The sequence below is a fragment of the Nuphar pumila genome, chromosome 6 (genome assembly GCF_984573655.1).
Source record: "Nuphar pumila chromosome 6, dmNupPumi1.hap1.1, whole genome shotgun sequence".
NCBI lineage: Eukaryota > Viridiplantae > Streptophyta > Magnoliopsida > Nymphaeales > Nymphaeaceae > Nuphar > Nuphar pumila.
In genome coordinates, this window is record NC_143254.1 from 30,141,329 (window position 1) to 30,159,618 (window position 18,290).

The following is an 18,290-nucleotide window of genomic DNA, read 5'->3' on the forward strand; positions in this document are numbered from 1 at the left end:
GGCCTGATATGGATGCATCTCAACTTTTGCAGAAGTGTTAGGCTAACTATTGCAGCCCCAATCCCCCCTAACCTCCGATGACTGGGGAAGACAGGTCTTTTGCTCGTAAAAAGCCATAAATGGTCTGTCCATCAGAGTTGGTACCCTTCGTCCTCTCTCTTGACGAAGTCCGGTTGAATTGAGCGCAATGGGGTTTCTTAGCCGTTGCATCATTCTTCATGCTCTGGTCCATTAGACCAAAATGAGCATCTTGCCTATGAAGGTGATCCCATTCTTTTATATGTGTTTTCAACAATGTGCACAAAGCATTAATCGAGGTCATATGACCATCTCATCCAATTGTCGTAGTACTAGCATGCCTCGCATGTTCAAGAGTACACTACGAGGAAAGGAATATAGGTCCTCAATAGGAGCCTCAGAAGTGTGTTTTGCAAAGATATAATGTTTTTAAAAAGTTATCTTAACATTCTAAATCTTTCAAAATGATCAACAACTTGCCTACATATGGCATTTGATTTTCTCAAATCTTGCATCCGATGATGCAGTGTCTAGGAGCTATGCACGTCTCGACATTGGTCTTGTTAAATGAGCTTCGCAAAAGAACCCATTACCTAACAACTTGATCTTGTCCCAGATCAAGGGTTTTCCCAAAATATATCAGGTAAAAAAAAGTGGAAAAGGTATCCCTCCTGAATACGCGGAGTCAGTGGCAATGCAAAAATGAAAGACAAAAATGCGAAAAGCAAGAGCCTGGGCGCGAAGCGCAATGAGATACAGAAACAGGAAATGCGAAAGCAAAGGACAAGGATCGTGAAACCACGTCCTTGAATTAAAAGACAGTGAGTAGTAAATATGAAAACAAAAGCCTGGGCGCAAAGCGCGATGGCAAACAGAAACAGGAAATGCGAAAGCAAAGGACAACGATCGCGAAACCGCATCCTTGAATTAAAAGTGTACTTATATATGTATATGTATATAAATATGTAATTAAGTTCTTTCAATCTTTAATTATTTAAGCTCGATTTAATTATTTAAGTCCTTGTGCAACTTCTCTTACCTTGGGGTATTGCGAGGAAGAAGTCGTCTACGAGCGTAGGTGATCGTTGGTTTAGTTCGCGGGGCGCGAACGGGCTCCGTTGCATAACACTGCAAAAGTACGTTGTTTAGCATGCATAAGACGAATAAGGATAGGGAGAAGACTTGATTTCTCCGCAACTCAATGCAGCGGTCATCGACCTCTACAGTTATGAAAAAGAATGGGGTAGGGTCCAATGACCCATGCCGCCAAAAGAAGGCAAGTACAGGGGCCATCGGCCCTTGCCGGATATTTAAAGAAAAGCATCCCCCTGCCGTGATAAAAGTAAGAGGGGCATAGCCTTTGGCCTCTGCTGGGTCTTTAAAAAGAGAAGCAAGGGCCTTAGGAGGCCCTTGCTGGGTTTTAAAGAAAAGAGGGGCAGGAGCCTTCAGCTCCTGCTAGAGTTTGAAAAGAAAGGGGCAAGGGCCGATGGCACCTGCCAAGCAAACGAGTAGAGAGAGAGAGCGCAAGGGCCAAAGGCTCCCCTGCGGCTTATCAAGAGAGGAGGCAGGGGCCAATGGCCCCTGTCGAGCCTTTGCTCGGCAGAAAAAAGAGATAGGGGCCAGAGGCCTCTGTCGGTCAAGAGAGGGGCAGGGGCCATCGACCCCTGCTGGGTTTCCAAAAATAAGGCAGGAGCCGAAGGCTCCTGCTTCCTTTCTTAAGGGAAGGGCAGGGGTCATCGGCCCCTACACGAAAGAGAAGGGCAGGGGCCATGGCCCCTGCCGGAATAGTAAAAAGGGCATGGGGCGGAGCCCCCTGCTTGCTAAAAAGATGAAGGCAAGGGAGGCAGAGCCCCTTGCCTGACGAAAAAAGGGAAGAGGAAGGCACAGAAGAGGTTGTCAGCCACCTGTCGGCCTTTCGGAGAACCCAGAGGAAGAAAAGAGGGGGGAAACGAGAGGAGAAGGGGGGGTTACCAGGGCTGCCGAGGGGAGCTCGCCGGAGGGGAGGGAAAGGTTGTCGGGGAGGTGATCGCTGTGAAGGGGGGCTCACCGGTGAGTGGTTGCCGTGAAGAGGAGCTGGCCGGCGTCGGCAATGAGAGAGAGAGAGAGAGAGAGAGAGAGAGAGAGAGAGAGAGGTAGAGTCGGGGAGATGAGAGACATGGACAGAGGGGGAAGTGATGAGAGACGAGAGAGAGTTAGGGGATCGGGGGGCTCGTAAGCCCTCCTCTCTCCCCTCTCGCCTTTTTATAACACACAGGGGGGCGTGCGGCCCCCTGTGTGTCGCCCACGGCCAACCCCCGAAAGCCCCCTTTCGATGGGCAGGGCTGGCTCGGGTATGGATCCGGGTCGGGTCCAGACCCGACCCGAGTCCCCATTTTTTTTAACTGGGTTTTACAGAAAATCTCATTATAATCCAATCCTTCAATTTGGGTGTAACCCTTGGCCCCTAGTCATGCTTTATGCCTTTCAATGGAGCCATCAGAACAATAATTGAGTTTGTAAACCCACTTGCATTTGACCGGGTGTTATTTCACGGGCAAGTCCACAATCGACCAAGTATGATTCTCTTCCAATGCCTTAATTTTTATAGTCATAGCATCACGCCAGTCCTGGGACTTCATGGCATGAGAAAAGGTTTTGGGTTCTGAGGCTTGAGAAATAGCACTTAAGAAGACATGATGTTCTTTGGAAAATTATCATACCTTAAGAATTTGGACAACTCATGATTGGTGGTGTGGATCTCCTCTCTTGTATCGGGCGATTGGAGTAGAGGCAATCGTGAACCAACTGTAGTCCTTGAGATGCAGTGGCGGTTGTCGACTTCTTTCGAATCTGCGAAGACGGACTTGAACGGGCTCAACGGTTTCAAGATTTGGATCAAGGGGAATATAATTAGGTGTTTCACTGACTGGACTGTTAGGGAGTTCTTGAATTTCATAAGATTGGGGCTCAAAATGGGAATGGGTAGGATGCGCCCCTTTTCTTCATCTGAAGTGTTGTGATCTTGAAAAGGAAAAATATTTTCATAAAACTTGACGTCCTAACTTACGAAAATCCTATTTGTTTCAAGATCATAAACACGATATCTCACTTAACCATATGGATATTCTATGAAAACTCCTTTGCGTGAATGATTATTAAACTTATGAGACTGATGTATGTTATGAGCATAGCATAAACATCCGAAAATGTGAAAGTGTTTGTAAGTCGGGTTCTTCTTATAAAGTAACTCATAAGGAGTTTTTCCCATTAACGGTTTGGAAGGGATGTGATTAATAATATAAGTCATTGTTAGAACGCATTCTCCCCAAAACTTAATGGGTAAAGAGGCTTGAAATCTCAACGTTCTTGCAACATTTAGCAAATCTTTGTGCTTACGCTTGACTACACCATTTTGTTGAGGGGTTGCAACACAACTATATTGATACTCAACGCCCTTATCTTTAAAAAAAAGTTTGCACGTCATTTGAAAAAAACATAGTTCCATTGTCAGATCTGAAGCTTAAAATTTTGTTGTTTAATTGATTTTCAATAATCGAGAAAAAAATCTTGATCTGAACAATGGCTTCGGATTTGTGTTGCATAAGGTAAACCCATGTGGTTCTAGAATAGTCGTCCACTATGGTCAAGAAATATTATGCTCCAAATAATGAGATAGTTTGATATCCTCCCCATATATTGCAATAGATAAGTTGAAACGGTTTTGACGAGAAAATAGATTTGCTACAGAAAAGCAAACGAGTTTGCTTGGCCATATGACAAATATTGCAATGATCATGAGGAACACAACCACGTAATCTATTATTATCAATAAGGGTTTGCAATTTGGTATTTGAAAGATGTTTGAGTCTGAAGTGCCAGATGTTGGAATCAAAAGAACTATTTAATGACAAAGTATCACTAGTCTTAAAAACATAGAGTCATCAACGTTGCTTACCTACTCCAATCTTTCGCTTTGAGAGATGGTCTTGAAAAATACAATGATCATGATCAAAGAAGACATCACAATTTAGATCTTGGATCAATTTACTCACAAAAATAAGGTTAAACTTAAAATTTGGAACAAAGAGGATATTTGAAAGGTTAAGGTTTGGTCCCAGTTGGACACTACTGATATGGGTTGCTTGCATAGAGGATCTGTTTGGCAAGCCAATAGGAGGAAAAATAGTGAATTTAGGAAGCATTAAATTTGATAAGGAATTAGTAACATGGTCTGTTGCGCCCATATATTTGATCCAGTTTTCAGGCACTAAGGCACAAACAAAGGAGACATCGAGATTACCTATTAGGTTGATGGCAGGTACTGGTTTGGTATTACCCAGATTTATTACGGCTAATATTTGGTTGAGTTGCTCCGGAGTAAAATATTGAGGACTTTGGACGTGCATAGACTTGTTGCCTTCGAAAGTCACAGAACTTGTGTTGGCCTGACTCCATTGTCGGGCATTGGTGGGAGCACCAAATCGATTCGAAAATCCGTGAAGATGAAAACATTTGACCTTTACATGCTCGAGTTTTTCGCAGAAATCTCACTTTGGGAGGACATGATTCTACTTATTTCTGTTAGGATCTGCATTGGTTTGAGCATTAAAACCTTTTATAGTTACCGCAACTGGTTCCTGAATGGACGTGATTCTAAGGTCATGTTGTCTTTCTTCTTGCATGAGTAGTACCAAAGCCTTCAAAATATTCGACAATGGTGTCATTAAGAGCCATTGGCTCCTTATGACACTCTAGCTCTCATTTAGACCCATTAAAAACTGTGTAAGCCTTTCCTGATCTTGTTGTTCATAGATGGCCTTTGTCATCTTGTATGTACATGGTGGAACGGTCATATATGTAGACACCTCGTCCTAGAGACCTTTCATCTTTGTATAATAATCTGCCACAGAGATTTGCATATGTTTGAGATTAATGATCTCTTGTGGGATCTGGTATATGTGTGAAGCATTTGACTGGGAGAATCGCTTGCGAAGTTCGGCCCATACCTCTGCCGCAGTTTCAGCATAGATGACGCTCAATGATAAATTCGAATGCAATAAGTTGATAAGCCATGATAATACCATGTTATTGCATCGTTCTCATGCAGCAATGGATTTTGCGGGAGACGTCGGTTTTTCGATGAATCTATCTACGAATCCAAATTTATTTTTCACAGATAGTGCCATAGTCATTGCGCAGCACCATCTGGTGTAGTTATCGGTCAATGATTGTGATATCAGTGCCATACTGGGATTGTCTGAATGATGAAAGAAAAAGGGGCTCTCCATTTCTTTAGAATTCATACTTGTCGTACTTTCAACTCTGCTGTCCATCTATAGAGCGGATGCACCGATAGAAAAGGAAAAAATGGACAATGGGTGAATATTGCAGCAATGAAGATGGTGCAAGTAAAATTCAAAAAAAAACTAGGCAGTAGATGCGCAGATGATAGAGGGCAAATCTGATCCTGCAGCAGGGGCTGAAGTTGATGCTTGGCTGAAAATTAAGGCCTATGCTTTGATACCATGTAAGAAAGTAAAAGGCCAAGAGAGAGAGATTATTGTTGTATTATTCTCTTAAGAAAGAGAGAAAGGAAATAGAGTACAACCGAGGTATATACATAGGGCAAAACAAAATACAACGAAGATAGATTTCTTGAGAAGATAAACTCGACGTCATCAGAGTCCAGTCCCTTGCTAATCGATAATCAAGGGATACGGTTATCCTTGATTATCGACTTTTTGATCTTCTGCTCAAATGTGGACTTTTCCAAATGTGCTGATTATAGTCTTATGCTCAAATATGGACTTCTCCAAATGTGCCGATAATAGAGGACTCCATATCAAATGTGCTGCCGATAATCAAGGATTCGATTATCCTTGATTATCGACCTTATGATCTTCACATTATCAAATGTGATGACCATGTAATCTTTTACACCCGCAGTCTTCAGAGATATATGCACTGCTGAGAAGTCTGCCATCAAAGACGAAGGCAGCAGGATATGTTCCTGATACCAGCTATATGTTGCATGATGTCAGTGTGGAAGAGAAAGAGCAGACTCTTTGGACTCACAGTGAGAAGTTAGTCATTGCTTTTTGGCTTATAAACACGAGCCCCGGTACCGTGCTCAGAGTAACGAAGAACCCGCGCATCTGCGGTGATTGTCATATGGCTTCGAAGCTCATTTCAAGAATATATTGCAGAGAAATTATTGTTAGGGAAATAAATCGGTTCCATAGATTTAAAGATGGTGTATGTTCTTGTAAAGACTACTGGTGAGCCAAAGAACAAATCCATTCCTTATAACTTGAGGGATTCTGTTATTTTCAAAACCTCAGCAGCAAATTTCAGCATTTTTTCAGATAAACACAAAAAAAAAATGAGAAATTGGCTAGCTGATAATTTCCAATAAAAAATCCCTTAATAATAATTAAATTTGGTTTTTATTTAATGTTTTTCCTTTTTTGAGAAAAATAAAAATGTTCAATTTCCACCGCTATTTACCAAAAAATGTTGTCATAACCCCATAACAGTAAATGCAAGACAACCAAAAGATCACACATAAGATAATCAACGAAAAGAAAAATGTACCTATTCCAAGCGCCTTTCACAAAGTTCAACACAAATTATTTTAATATTTGTTAATTATGTATATTTTATTTATGTTTTTAAAATTTTTGGAAAATTTTCAAAAGTGCACCTAAAGTTTGGGCATTAATAAAAAATGCACCTAAGTTTAGAAAATTTTAAAAAGGCAACTAAATTTTTGCACCATTAATAAAAAATAAACTTTCATCCATTTAACCCAGGTTATCACTAACCCAAGATGAGGTAAGATAGTTAATTTACTAGTAACCCTTCAAAAACTCCTTTCTTTTTTAGGTGCATTTTTTAAAAACATATGTTGAGGGTAAAATGATAATTTCAGGTCACATTTAACAGCAACCTTAACGGTAGTAAACTCCTGGCCTTTTTAGTTAACCACTATTTTGAAGATGCATTTCTTAACATTTTCAAAACTCAGGTGCCTTTTTTCATTAATGCCCAATCTTTAGACGACTTTTTGAAAATTTCCCATACCTTTTCCATATGTTAATGAGAGATTTTTGCATTCCCAATAATGAGATTTGTGAGATTGATGAAATGTACTGTAAAATTGTGTGTGTGTGTGTGTGTGTGTGTGTGTGTGTGTGTGTGTGTGTGAGAGAGAGAGAGAGAGAGGTGTGGATGGATGACCTTGGTAAGACATTGCTTGGAAAGGGGAAACAGTGTTTCAACAACTGAGTTTTTAGATATGGATCAGTCATTTCTTACGAGGAATAAGGATAAATGCATGGTTCCAATAGAGTTGTCCACTTTTGCAGGCGTAAGAACACTTTTTTTTTTATTTATGCGTAAGAAAACTTTCAATACACTTATAGACTGACCCTTCCTCTACCTTTCACATATTGTATGACGATTGAAGTTTATTCATTTGTTGGTCATCTATCCGTAGGTCGGTCTGTAACTTTACACATTTTGGTTATTGCAAATGAGTAAACACACTTGTTTGGAGTACCATGCCCATTTTGAAAAAAATTATGATGGGAAAAGGCTTTGGTAAACGTCCACCCATACTTCTGCCTTCTGCATATTTTGTATGAGGTCATTTTTTATGCAGCGGATGACCATCCATCTCAACATTTCTCGAGATGGATACCACACCCATCTCAAGAAATACCAAGATGGGTGGCTGTCAAGCAGGTCGCTTCATGCCAATCATGCAGCCACACTGCATAACATGCGTGCAAATTTTGTACTATAAAATGCACAAAGTACTCCCTTTTCGTCACTGCTGAAAAACTTGCAGTACAAGGGTGCAAAATCTGAACAGATGCCTCATTCTTGTAAAAGACTAGATCACTTCGCAACCTAGATAAAGCGAAACAAACACTCTAGTCATTGCTAATGAGAAAAATCAAGCGCCAACAAGATGTGGTACAGTAGGACTACCTCAGCAAGTCATGGGTCTACAAGCCTTTCTCTGACTTCTGTACAAATTAAAAAAATAAGAACACATGCAGCAGCAGTATGAATTCAACCTCCCGACGAATAAAAATCATTATCAACTACTATTATTCCTCATTAACCAGAAAATATGACCACTTAGCAACCAAACATATTCTTTCACCATTCGTATAGGTGGTGGCTCAGTGGTCGCTCAGCTGTTCAACAAACAATGTACACACACACAAGACGAGGCCAGCACGAGAGCTGGTGGATACCCACAAAAATACCAACCGCTATGATTCATGCTCATGATTCAATAAAGGGATTTAACTTGATAGGACCGACCTGCTGCAGAACCCATTCAGCAGAAGGAAGCTCCTAGAAGCCAATAGTGGGATGAAACCTACAAGGCATTCACTTTCCAAGTAGGCAGCAACACTACAAACCAGGAGGAAAATTGTTGATTTGTCCTTGTTCCAGCATGTCTTGGCCATTCGCTTTGTACCCTATTCTTATACGCATAGCAAGAGGTTTCTGTCCACCAGAAGAGATTTTCAGAAAGTGGAAAATGAAACGCCAAGGGTGCATCAGTGGCAAATCTATATTCATCTGACTCCACGAGGAAGAAGAAAAAGGTAAAAACGTATGAAGGAAGTCTTTCAAATGTGGCATGAGAATTCCCAAAACTCAGGAAATGCTCCCTTGTGTATATGTGCATCCCGCATTTATACACAGTACAACAGAAAATATAAAAATCCTTGAAAGGGAAAAGCTATACCTGTCCATGTAAGCTATTTGTAACAGTCAAACTTTGTGTGATGGATCCATTCCCAGAAGCAGGGAGAACATTACTGCTAGCAGGATCTAAATTAAGTTGAACAAACTGTAAACAGAAAACTGATGTTACAATGTGGTTCCTTTAGTGGTTTTGTTTGACAGATATCTTCAGATGAATACCATATATCACAAAATAAAAGATCATGTGGAAAACAAAAAAAGAAAAGAAAAACAGCCATCTTTTTGTTGAAAGACGATAGTGTTTGCCCTGTTAATATACATGACTCTAGCTGGTCCAGCTATCTGATTTGACCCCAAAATCCACCTTAAGTGACATTGAAATTTTAACTGACCATAGTCCTATTCAATTGATACTGTTTGAATTAAACTGCAGCAACAAGCTTCTAGATGTTGAATATGCATCAATAAACTTTCTAAAAAAAATTTATAATAGAAACTGTGTGAGCAGATTGCTTCTAATTTTTTCAGCTTCAAACATGATTTGAAGCTGTCTCTCATTGAGAATATGCATTGCAAACTCAGGATGTGGATACCTACAAGACAATGAATGTTTAATCAAGGTTGTAGGGTTGAGGGCACATAGCTCTAAAGTTTCATTTATTTAAAATCTCAACTGAAAAAGGGAACAAAAAAAGAAATTAATAGAAGAGTGATTTTACAACTACATCAGATGAAATCAAATGGCACATACAATATTACAAGATTAACGCTACAAGAAGCATGGAATCATGATCACATGGGCAGTTGAGGATAAAATCAGTAGGTTTATTGGCCAAAATTTCATCTTTTTTCATGAGTTGATAATGATGCAATATACTAGATATCTTGTTCATGACCATAGTAAACCTCAACAGGCTTACTCAAGGTAGCTTATGGCGTTTGAGTCTTAGCCTGAGTGAGTGCCAACTTTATTTCCACATCATCTTAGGCTACGAGGATATAGATCTAGGAATGAGGCATTCAGATTAGACGAAGTGCAGAATGGGTTCATATATAAAAAAAGTCTGAGAGCACCCTTCCATGCATGCTGAAGTGGTAGAGAAAGCAAACTCATGAAGTCATCAGTTTTTCAACCATCTATGTGTCATCTAAGTTGGTCTGCAGTATCATTCTGTGGATGACCATTGTTTATCATAAAGGCATAATGACATCAGCACAGAACCCACCTTATTTCAAATTTCAATTAATGTGAATCAAAATATTTCTCATCTTCCCTAACAGCAAATTTTGTGCTTAAAGATATGCATCACACAACTTTTAACACCATGTTATTTGACTTGGGGAATCCAGAACTGCAGTTATATTTGTGCATTAGACAAGAATCACGCTTAGGTCTGACCAGCCAAATTTAAGACCAGCAATAGCAGTTTTCCTGGTTAGACCCCTCTACTATGTCTAGAAATTTTCTCATACTCGACATTCATATGAACTACTTAGGAGGACAAGGAAATGCACAACCAAATCCATTCTCTCCATCTCATGCCAATCCTTTCTTCTCTAGGACGAGAAAAGAGGGGAAAAAAGGTAGTGACAGTCTGCAATATCAAAGGCCTAGCAGATCACCACCTTTATGAACATGTCAGTATGTCACCTATATCATTCACAGCAATTTCTCGCCAAAGGGTTTCTCTCAGAGAGATTTTCAGCAAGTGATTTTTCTCAGGAAAATTTCAAGAAAATCTTGAGAGATTTAAAAATAAATAAATAAGATAAGAAAATAATAGGTTTTGTGTCATTTTTCTTGCAAAAATATAAGGAAATAAGTTTGAAAAGTTTTTAAAATACAAGAGAAAAACAAAACTAAAAAAATGGTGAATTTTATAAAAAATATCATGACAATATATAGATTTTTTTATTTCCAGTGATATTTTCAAAATATCATGATATTTTCAAAACATCATGATATTTTCAAAATATTATTCACTTACCTTAAATTGCTGATAATATCATCATATTTTCAAAATATCAACGATCAGTAACTATGATATGTAAGTGTTAGGCAACACCTAGCCAATGGGCCTAGCTTGACTCACCTAGTGCATAGGCATCAATTTGAAGAGCAAAACATGAAACATCTTGAAAAAAAATAACTGTATATGCATGTGTGAGAATGAGCAGTAGGGACATAGATGTCTTTTTTCAGTTCATTCTGTACATATTTATACATAGGTCATAAGGGTCATTTCATCATTTTTCTTATTTTATCTATTGTAACCCAAATAAATGGTATTATTATGTATCCTTATGCATTCTTTTGGTCAATGAAATGCAGCTACACTGACACCAATGTTGTGAGGTCTCTTCTCATCTTTTACATTTTTTTGATTGAGATAGTATCAACGCCAAGGATATTGAGAAGGGCCATTTTTGAGTTGGAGATGTCTGAAGATATTGTTGGAGGGCTGTAAAATCGATCAGGGAAGATGACTCTTTGCTGGGTGATAGGATGTTGTTGACTTCACCCAACTAAGAACGATTAAGGGTTTCTTCACATTACTTTGACTTCTAGTCTTTTGCATCAGTTAGAAACTTAGAACATCAGAAAATAGGATTTTAAGAAGAAATCACCAGTGATTTCCATCTGTAGTGAGAGTGACAAAGTTTTAAAGATTTTCCGCTGGTTCTAGGAAAAACAGGACCTCATTGGAATTTTTGGGATTTAATCATTTTTTAGAGTTTTCGATGCCTAACTTTGATTCTACTTGGATCAAGAAACTTGCTGGAAGGGTGGTTTGAGCAAAATGTCTGTCCATTTGGAGTTTTGAAGCATTTCATGAAGATTAAAAAGGGGCAGCTTGGGGATTTTTGTGTGCAGTCGAGTAACACTCCTGAAATTAGTAATTAATTTGCATAAAAATATCTAGTGCTTGTAACAAAATAGAGAAAAGTGACTGTACAACTTATTCCTGTAAAGTTGAATGGCACAATTGTGTTTTGGGCTAAGTTTATGAAGGCAGTGGTTGAAGGGAAAGGATGTGGCGCTTCCTAGATAGGACAGAACCTAGACAGAAGGTAGGAGAAGCTGGGTATGATGATTGAAAGATCAATAATGCACGTACGTCTTGATTGGTTGGGTCAAATGAGTAGGAAATGTAATGAAGTGCCGGATGAAGTCTCCAAGAGCAAAACAAGAGAGCACGCACATACACAAATAGCCACTAATGGGCAAAAGAACACAACCACTTAAAGTGGTAAGGCACCCAAAAGAAGAGGAAAAATATATATTCCACTCAAAAGGCTTCAAAGAAGCACACTTTACAATGGGGAGAAACCCCTTTATTTATAGACAAAAGAGGAGGCCTTGGAAGGGCTCCTAGAGGGACGTTGGAGCCCTTCCAACGGTCATAAATATGACCGTTGGATGCTCCAACGTCCTCCTAGGTGGGGCCCATTCCAAGGTGGAAAAGGAAAAGAATAAAGAAAAATAAAAAAGAAAGAAAAAAGGAAATAAAAGAAAAGGAGAAAAATTACAATATGCGATAAGAAGTAAAAAGACTGTTTTACCCCTATATGGGTCTATTTACAAAAGATATAAATATATATATATATATTTATATATGTAGATAGACACATAGACATATATATAATTAATATATATATGTGTATGTGTCGTGATCTATATATATATAAATATATATATGTACAACATATTTTAACACCCCCCCTCAAACACACGGTGAGATCACCGAGAGTTTGCTAAGGAGAAAGAAGAAACGAGGCGATGGCAAAGCTTTGGTGAAGAAGTCTGCCAACTGGTACTCGGTTGGAACATAAGGCAATTGAATGGTGCCTCGTAGGAACTCATCACGAACATAATGGCAATCCATCTCAATGTGCTTTGTTCTTTCATGAAAGGTGTGATTGTTGGCAATGTAGATAGAGCTCTTGTTGTCGCAGCACAGCTTTGAGGGAGTTGAGAATGAGACTCTCATATCTTTAAGCAAACTTCTTAACCATACGATCTCCGTGGTGGTAGTGGCCATCGCACGATACTCTGCTTTAGTAGAAGAGAGTGAAACTTTTTGTTGCTTCTTACACCTCCAAGAGATAAGTGACTCTCCAAGAAACACACAATACCCTGTGGTAGAAATACGATCATCGGGGTTACCACCCCAATCAGAGTCAGTATAAGCAAGTAAAGTAAGAGGTGAAGAAGAGGGTAAGAATAATCCTTTTGTTATGGTGCCTTTCAAATATCTGATAATTCTCATGACAGCAGCCATGTGAATGGTGGAGGGAGCAGTCTGAAATTGACTTGCACTATGAACTGCATGAGAAATATCGGGTCTAGTGATGGATAAGTATGTGAGCGACCCAATCAATTGACGATAAGGTGTGGGATCAGCTAAAGGAGTGCCATCATTGGCTCTCATCTTGGCATTGATTATTTCTGGCGTCTCCACCTTCTTGTCATCAGTCAGTCCAGACCTGTCAATAATGTCGGAGGCAAGCTTCATCTGAGAGAGGACATACCCTTTGGGAGAGTATGCAACTTCAATACCTAAAAAATATCTTAGATAACCAAGATCAGACATATCAAAATTTTCTTTGAGAATATTCTTAATAAGCTTAATACCTCCCTTATCATTACCTGTGATAATCATGTCATCAACATATAATAACAGAATTGTAATGTGATTATTAGAATTTTTAACAAACAAAGCAGTATCAGTATAACATGAGGAGAAACCATTATCAAGAACTACTTTGCTAAAAAGATCATACCAAGCTTTAGGTGCTTGTTTAAGACCATAGAGAGCTTTATTTAACTTTAGAATATTTCCTTTACCAATTTCAAGACCTGGCGGAGGATCCATAAGCACTTCTTCATATAAATTTCCATTTAAAAAAGCATTTTTAACGTCAAGTTGATATATAGGCCATTGCTTAATGGAGGCTAAGGCAATTAAAGTTCGCACACTAGTCATCCTAGCTACAGGAGCAAAGGTTTCCTCGTAATCAATTCCATATTCTTGGGCATAGCCTTTTGCAACCAAACGAGCTTTGTATCTCTCAAGAGATCCATCACACTTGGTTTTAACTTTATATACCCATCTACACCCAATTGTCTTTTTTCCTAATGGTTGAGGAATAATACTCCAAGTTTGAGCTTTGTTAAGAGCCTCTAATTCAACTTTCATTGCTTCAATCCAATGTGGATGATCTTTAGCTTCTTTAAAGGAAGTAGGCTCATGATATGAATGAATTAACATGAGACAAGCCCTATAATTAGGTGAGAAAGATTCATAAGATACAAATTTTTGTGGAGGTCTACTATTACGAGAAGATCTCCTAGGTGCATTAATAGGTTCTTCTAATGAGAGATCTTGAGAATATCTTTCAAGAGCAGGTTGATGTTCAATTCCTGACCGCCGGGCCGGGTATATACATTCATTTCATTAAGATTCTCAACTTGAGAATCATTACCATGTTGGAGTATATCATTATGATGAGAAATGCCATCACAAGTATTATCGCAAGTACTTGCATCTGGTGTTTCAATTCTAGGAGCAAGATCAAATAGGAAGGAATAGTCAAGGTTTTCTCTAGATGTGTGAACATCAAATCCATTTTGTTCTTCAAGGAAGTTTACATTTCTTGATATATAGAGTTTATTATTTCGAGTGTCATAGCATCTATAACCTTTTTTATTTTCACCATATCCAATGAATGCACATTCAATAGCTTTAGGTGATAGTTTATCTTGTCCTTGAACAAGCACAAAACATTTACATCCGAATATCCTTAATCTATTAAAATCTGGAGTAATTTTGAATAATTTTTCAAAAGGTGATACATTTTTTAAAGAAGCAGAGGGCATACGATTGATTAAATATGATGCGGTAAGAAGAGCTTCGGCCCAAAAGTTTTTAGGAACATTTTTAGAAACAAGAAGTGTTCTTGTAGTTTCAATTAAATGTCTATGTTTTCTTTCCGCAAGACCATTTTGTTGTGGGGTTTTAGGACAAGATCGTTGATGTAAAATTCCATTTGTTTTGAAATAATTTTGAAAATCTTTAGACATGTATTCTCCTCCAGAGTCGGATCTAAATATAGCTATATTGTTTTGAAATTGGTTTTGAATAAGAATATGAAATTCTTTAAAATTATTAAAGACATCGGATTTGTTTTTAATAATGTATACCCATGTATATCTAGTAAAGTCATCAACAAAACTAACATAGTAGGAGTAGCCTCCCTTGGACAGAACGGGTGCCGGTCCCCATACATCGGAATGCACAAGTTCAAAAGGTCTTTTTGACACAAAATTACTATGAGAATACGGAAGCGAATGAATTTTTCCAAGGATACAATCATTGCATGTGAATGTATTTGTATTACAAAATTTTTCCAAAAAAGGAAAGAGATACAATTTAGAAACACTAGGATGTCCAAGTCTTTTATGCCAAGTCTCAATATCTTTGGATTGAATATGATTACAAAATGATTTGGTTGGCAATGACAAAAAATCCATATAATAAAGATCCCCTCTTCTATGGCCTTGCCCAATCCGCTTCCCGGACCGGAGATCCTGCACATAGCAATGGGTAGGTGAAAAAGTGACATTACATTCAAAATCGGTAATTTGGGAAACGGAAAATAGATTTAAATTAAGTTTTGGAATAATTCGAATTTTGGGAACAAAAAATTCTTTGTTTTCATTATAAGTTTTCTCAAGATTCTCAATGCCTTCAACATCCAAGGACGTTCCATCGGCAGTGGAGACAAAAGATTTAAATTTGTTGAGACTTGTTTTTGATAAGAGTGATGCATTCGGAGTCATATGAAAGGAGGCACCCGAATCAAGAATCCAAGAGGTCATACCTGGGAAGGAGGAGATAGCGGCGCCGGAAGTGGATGGTGTAGAGGAAAACTGAGAGGAGCTCATCTTCATGAATTGTTGAAGAGTTTCGGTAAGATGAGCAAGAGACTCTTTTATGTCACCATCTTTCTTTGAGTCTTCATTTGGAGGAGCTTCACCAACGGAGGCCACCTTCTTTTTAAATCTTGGGCAATCCGGACGAATATGGCCCGGTTCATTACAATTATGGCAAATGATTTTCCTTCCTCCACCACCATTATTTTTGAAAAAATGAGGTGGTTTGTATGGCCTTACATTGTTGCCGGGTCTAGATACGGCATGAACTTCATCAACATCTTGTTTTAATGCCAAACGAGTCTCTTCTTGACATAAGTCGGCCAAAATATCACTTAGAGGAGTAGAGGCCCTATGGAGAAGGGATCCTCTAAGTTGCTCAAATTCGGGGCGAAGCCCATGAATAAATTGGAAAAATCTTTCTTTTTCCATTTGCTCTTGCCTCATAGCAATAGCACTACCTTCCCATTGGGGTTCGAGAAGGACAAGTTCATCCCATAAAGAAGATAGGGCACTATAGTAGTCCCTAATACTCATATCACCTTGTTTGGTAGCTCTTACCTTTTCTTGTAGGAAGAAATGCCTAGCAAGGTCTCTTTGAGTGTACATGCCTTTCATAAAGAACCAAGCTTCATTAGCCTTCTTGAATTTGGCGAGATTTGCACAAATCTTTAATTCAACATTGTTCATGAACCATGCTAAAATTTTAGCATGCTCACTTTCCCAATCTTCTAATTTAGAAGAGTAATCAAGAATAGCCTTCTCTTTTTCCTCTTCGTTCAAAGCTTTTTCCTCATTACCTTCAAACTTAGTCAACTTCAATTGTGGTTCCGGAATGGTTCCACATACATAACCCCAAAGTTTTTTACCTTTGAGATTGTTTTCCATAGCGGCCGCCCACATGCGATAATTGGTCCCATCCAATTTGAATGAGAGGTCGATTTTTGCATCCTTGTTGGCCATTTGTAGAAGAGGAATATAAATGCACGAAAGAGAAGGATATTACTTGTCAAAAGAAGATCCGATGAAGCTTTATCAACCAAGGCTCTGATACCATGTAATGAAGTGCCGGATGAAGTCTCCAAGAGCAAAACAAGAGAGCACGCGCATACACAAATAGCCACTAATGGGCAAAAGAACAACACAACCACTTAAAGTGGTAAGGCACCCAAAAGAAGAGGAAAAATATATATTCCACTCAAAAGGCTTCAAAGAAGCACACTTTACAATGGGGAGAAACCCCTTTATTTATAGACAAAAGAGGAGGCCTTGGAAGGGCTCCTAGAGGGACGTTGGAGCCCTTCCAACGGTTATAAATATGACCGTTGGATGCTCCAACGTCCTCCTAGGTGGGGCCCATTCCAAGGTGGAAAAGGAAAAGAATAAAGAAAAATAAAAAAGAAAGAAAAAAGGAAATAAAAGAAAAGGAGAAAAATTACAATATGCGATAAGAAGTAAAAAGACTGTTTTACCCCTATATGGGTCTATTTACAAAAGATATAAATATATATATATATATTTATATATGTAGATAGACACATAGACATATATATAATTAATATATATATGTGTATGTGTCGTGATCTATATATATAAATATATATATGTACAACATATTTTAACAGGAAATACCATTAATCTAGCAAAGTCTGAACTGAAGACACCACAGATGCATGGAACTTATTGAGACAAGTGTACAAGCAAGCTAGTTGGGCAAGGAAGTATCAATTTGTTCATGAATTAAGATCATTAAGATAAGAAAGCAATTACATACAAGCTTTCTGCAAGGAGATGTGATAGTTATATAAGACATAAAAAGAGAAAAATTCTTAATGATACATTTTCTGCACAGTTGTGGACAAACTGCTCAAATAATCTCAGTAAGCTGAGTCTCAAGATACAGCCAGCCTTCATACCCTCGCAGGCGTGCAAGCCTCCCCCCATCCCTGTGTGGAATGTTCAAGCATTCCGGAAGCCTTTTTCCATCCAGGGACAGCGACAGCCCCCTGCGGGCACGATGCACCCAAAGCAAAGTCTAGCCAATCCATAAAAAGAACACTAAATACCAACATATATTGTGTGAAGATTAGGAATAAGTCATGGCTAAATAGTAAATTTTGTGAGATAAAAATATCCCACTGGTAGCAAGGACTTGTCAATTTCAGGATCTATCAGAAACAATTTTATAAATCAATGAACAAACAGCTAAACATAGACAAACAAAATACATATGTACATACACAAAAAACACATAAAGCCAGAGATTGCTCAAATTCATCCAATAATATCTGATAGAATATTGCAAGAAAATAGTTTAGCAAACTAAGAAATAATCGAAAATAGAGGATCAATTGAAATAACAGAAAGTTATGTCATAAAACTGTTTTACAATATCTACCTTTGGGACAGCTGCCTGAAAGATAAAATCAGTGTATGAACTGGATGAATTATTTGTAAAGGTAGCCAGGATTGATGTTGTAGATGATTTGTCCGTCTGTTTACTAAAGCTAAACTGCACCTTCAATGAATTACTCTGAAGTGCAACAATAGATGGAAATGTTGGCGCAGCATCCCCTGTAGGTGGACAAGAGAGAAAAGAGTAAAATGACATAACAGACATAATCCT

At 38.4% G+C, this 18,290-nt stretch overlaps 1 protein-coding gene across 1 annotated transcript in view; it reads right to left on the reverse strand.

Annotated features, from left to right (window-relative positions):
• Positions 1 to 7,916: 7,916 nt before the first annotated feature.
• The window catches only part of LOC149834530 (AP-1 complex subunit gamma-2-like), a 92,639-nt gene continuing 82,265 nt past the window's right edge, over positions 7,917 to 18,290 (reverse strand). The window contains exons 16-18 of the mRNA XM_090011466.1: positions 18,063 to 18,238; positions 8,768 to 8,872; positions 7,917 to 8,523 (exon numbers count right to left, since the gene is read on the reverse strand). Coding sequence (XP_089867592.1) covers positions 8,428 to 8,523; positions 8,768 to 8,872; positions 18,063 to 18,238 — 377 coding nt within the window. The 3' untranslated portion in view covers positions 7,917 to 8,427. The remainder of the gene's footprint in view (positions 8,524 to 8,767; positions 8,873 to 18,062; positions 18,239 to 18,290) is intronic.